Consider the following 2,346-nt stretch of genomic DNA (forward strand, 5'->3'; position numbering starts at 1 on the left):
ACTTTTTTATTTTTTTTTTTAATTAAACAGGAAAGAGCCAGACTTCTCAGAGGTCAGTCTGTTCAACAAGTGGGACCCCAGGGCCTTCTGTATGTTCAGCAAAGAGAGCTTGCAGTGACCTCCCCAAAGGATGGTAGGTTAGGAACCAGTGAATTGGGCCTTCTCCCCAAAGGCTAGTGGATATTTTATTTTATTTCTTTTTTAAACAGGCTCCATCTCCATTCTGGGTTCTGATGATGCCACCACTTGTCACATTGTGGTCCTGAGGCACACAGGTATGACGAGAGACATGCAGGAAACCGTTCCTTACCTGGACCCACAGCGTGGGACCACCAGCGTCTCGATTTGCGTTTCCTGGCTCCGCTCACCTCTCCTCCGTCTGCATGGCCCCTCCCCGAGGCCCTGGTCAGATGGGTTGGCTGGGCAGCCCAGACTTCTCTGTTTTTCCTTCTTGCAGGCTGTTCAAAGATGAGGCGGTCCGAATGGACAGGCGTAGACCTGGGCTGCACCCCGAGTTCTCATCGGGAATAACATGAGTCGTTTCACCCTTGTTCTTCAGGTAATGGGGCTACCTGCTTGACACACTGCGACGGAAGTGACACCAAAGCTGAGGTCCCCTTGATCATGAACGCCATAAAATCCTTTCCCGACCACACTCAATGTGGAAGGTGAGCGCCCCGCTCCTGCGTTGCGTCCTGTGGGGAACTTGGCCCCGTCGTGTAGAGGAAGCTGCCGGGGTGCCCGCCCTTGCCTCAGCAGCTGCTCAGGGAAGAGTGGGCGACGGGACTCGGGGCCGGCCCCGGAAGGAGGGTCTGGCTTTGAACCTGCAGTTGTGTTCTCAGTGGCGCTCTCTCGGCCTCTGTGTGTCCGCCGATGCCTTGTGGCGCCAGCAGTGGAATCTCTCCCTTTCTTCAGGAGGTGTTTGTTGAACGTTTCCTGTGAACTAGAACTGGTCATAGGTGCCAGGGGCCTCGCAGTGAACGGAGGAGACAAAACCCTGCCCCGGGGCTCACAGTCCACGGGGAGGAGACGCCAGCAAAGCAGGATGCTAAGTAGCGGATGGGCTGTGAGGAAAAGGAGGGTGAGAACGAATGAAGGGGGTCAGCGTTGCAGACTGTGTGCAAGACTGGCGCCCGCCTGGGCGCCCAGCACAGCGCCCGCCTGCTTACCAGTGACAGACAGCATGGGCACCTCTGCTTCCCACGTGCGGCCCCCGGGCTGGGCTCTCAGGAGCCACGTGGCTACTTAAGGGAGCCGCGACCCCAGCCCAGCTGTCCGGCTGGTGCTCGCTGTTGCCTCCCCTTTCTCTCTCATCGCCGGGCCTGGCAGGCATGGCTCTCATTGTATTTGAAGTCTGGGGCAGCAGTTCACTGGAATGAACTAGTCTAGTCATACACATGTTCTTCAAATCCCAGGGATTTAAGGAAGGCCTCCTGGCTGTCACAGTTTCCCTAGTGGAACACAGATCCGTTTTTAAGTTTAACTCTCCCCTTGCTGGGTCTCTGATGGCCTGGGCTGGCCTCAACCTTGTGTCCTGTCAGACGCTGAGCCTGGCAGGTTATATAGCTGGACTGGGCTCCAGGCCCAGGGCCGTGGTTCTCAGCACACGGTTGTGAGAGAGGATTCGAGGCCACCAGATGCTTTGCGCTGAGCCGCTGACACAGAAGATTCTGGGGCCTTCCTCAGGAGGATTCTGTCTGTCAGTTGAAGGGAATGTGAAAGGTGGCCGCACTCTCTTGAGCTCGGGTCCCCAGGTCGAGGATGGAGGTTAGCAGAGAAGTGAGCCTGGGAAACGCAGGGTTAACAGAGTTAATGTGATTTTTCCAGCTATAGGGTTTCCTGGAGCTTTGCTCTGCTGCTGTGCGTGGTGGCTCCCCTGGGAGCGGGTGAGGCCTCCCAAGCATATTTAACCCCAAGAACACTTTTCTGTCTCGTGCGGCCAATGTTCAGGGGGACGCACTGAGGAGAAAGCTGGTCTCATAGATAAGCATGTGCTTCAGATGCTGACCCGGTTTCCTTCTCTGTAAAACGGAGATGAGACCCCTGTCTCTCCAAGACACTTGCCTCCTGGTGGCGGAGATGTCCCTGCACAGGGCTGGGTCAGTCTCGTCCCTCCTCGACCCTGCCGAGACTTTTAAGAGGTTTCTGAAGTGTCCCGCTCAGGGCGGGTGAGTAGTGTGACGTAATCGTCATCTTCCAGACCAGCCTTTCTTACTCTTGCCTCCCAGTGGCATCATGTTTGAGACACAGCGCCCCTGGGCCCCCGGGCAGAACCCCAGTGTGTGCGCCATGGCGTGAACAGGGCCGGGAGCCAGGAGCTGAGGCTCGGGGCAGACCCAGGCCTGC

The 2,346-nt window shown here is 56.9% G+C and overlaps 1 protein-coding gene across 3 annotated transcripts in view; it reads left to right on the forward strand.

Moving 5' to 3' along the window:
• NTAN1 (N-terminal asparagine amidase) overlaps nt 1-2,346 on the forward strand; it is a 14,709-nt gene that overhangs the window by 6,841 nt on the left and 5,522 nt on the right. The window contains exons 2-4 of one of the 3 annotated variants that reach the window (XM_010839884.1): nt 31-133; nt 210-275; nt 560-668. In XM_010839884.1, coding sequence (XP_010838186.1) covers nt 31-133; nt 210-275; nt 560-668 — 278 coding nt within the window. The remainder of the gene's footprint in view (nt 1-30; nt 134-209; nt 276-559; nt 669-2,346) is intronic. The other 2 variants (XM_010839886.1, XM_010839885.1) reach the window with 2 other exon arrangements.

The sequence above is a fragment of the Bison bison genome, unplaced genomic scaffold (genome assembly GCF_000754665.1).
Source record: "Bison bison bison isolate TAMUID 2011002044 unplaced genomic scaffold, Bison_UMD1.0 scf7180017864135, whole genome shotgun sequence".
NCBI classification, from domain to species: domain Eukaryota; kingdom Metazoa; phylum Chordata; class Mammalia; order Artiodactyla; family Bovidae; genus Bison; species Bison bison.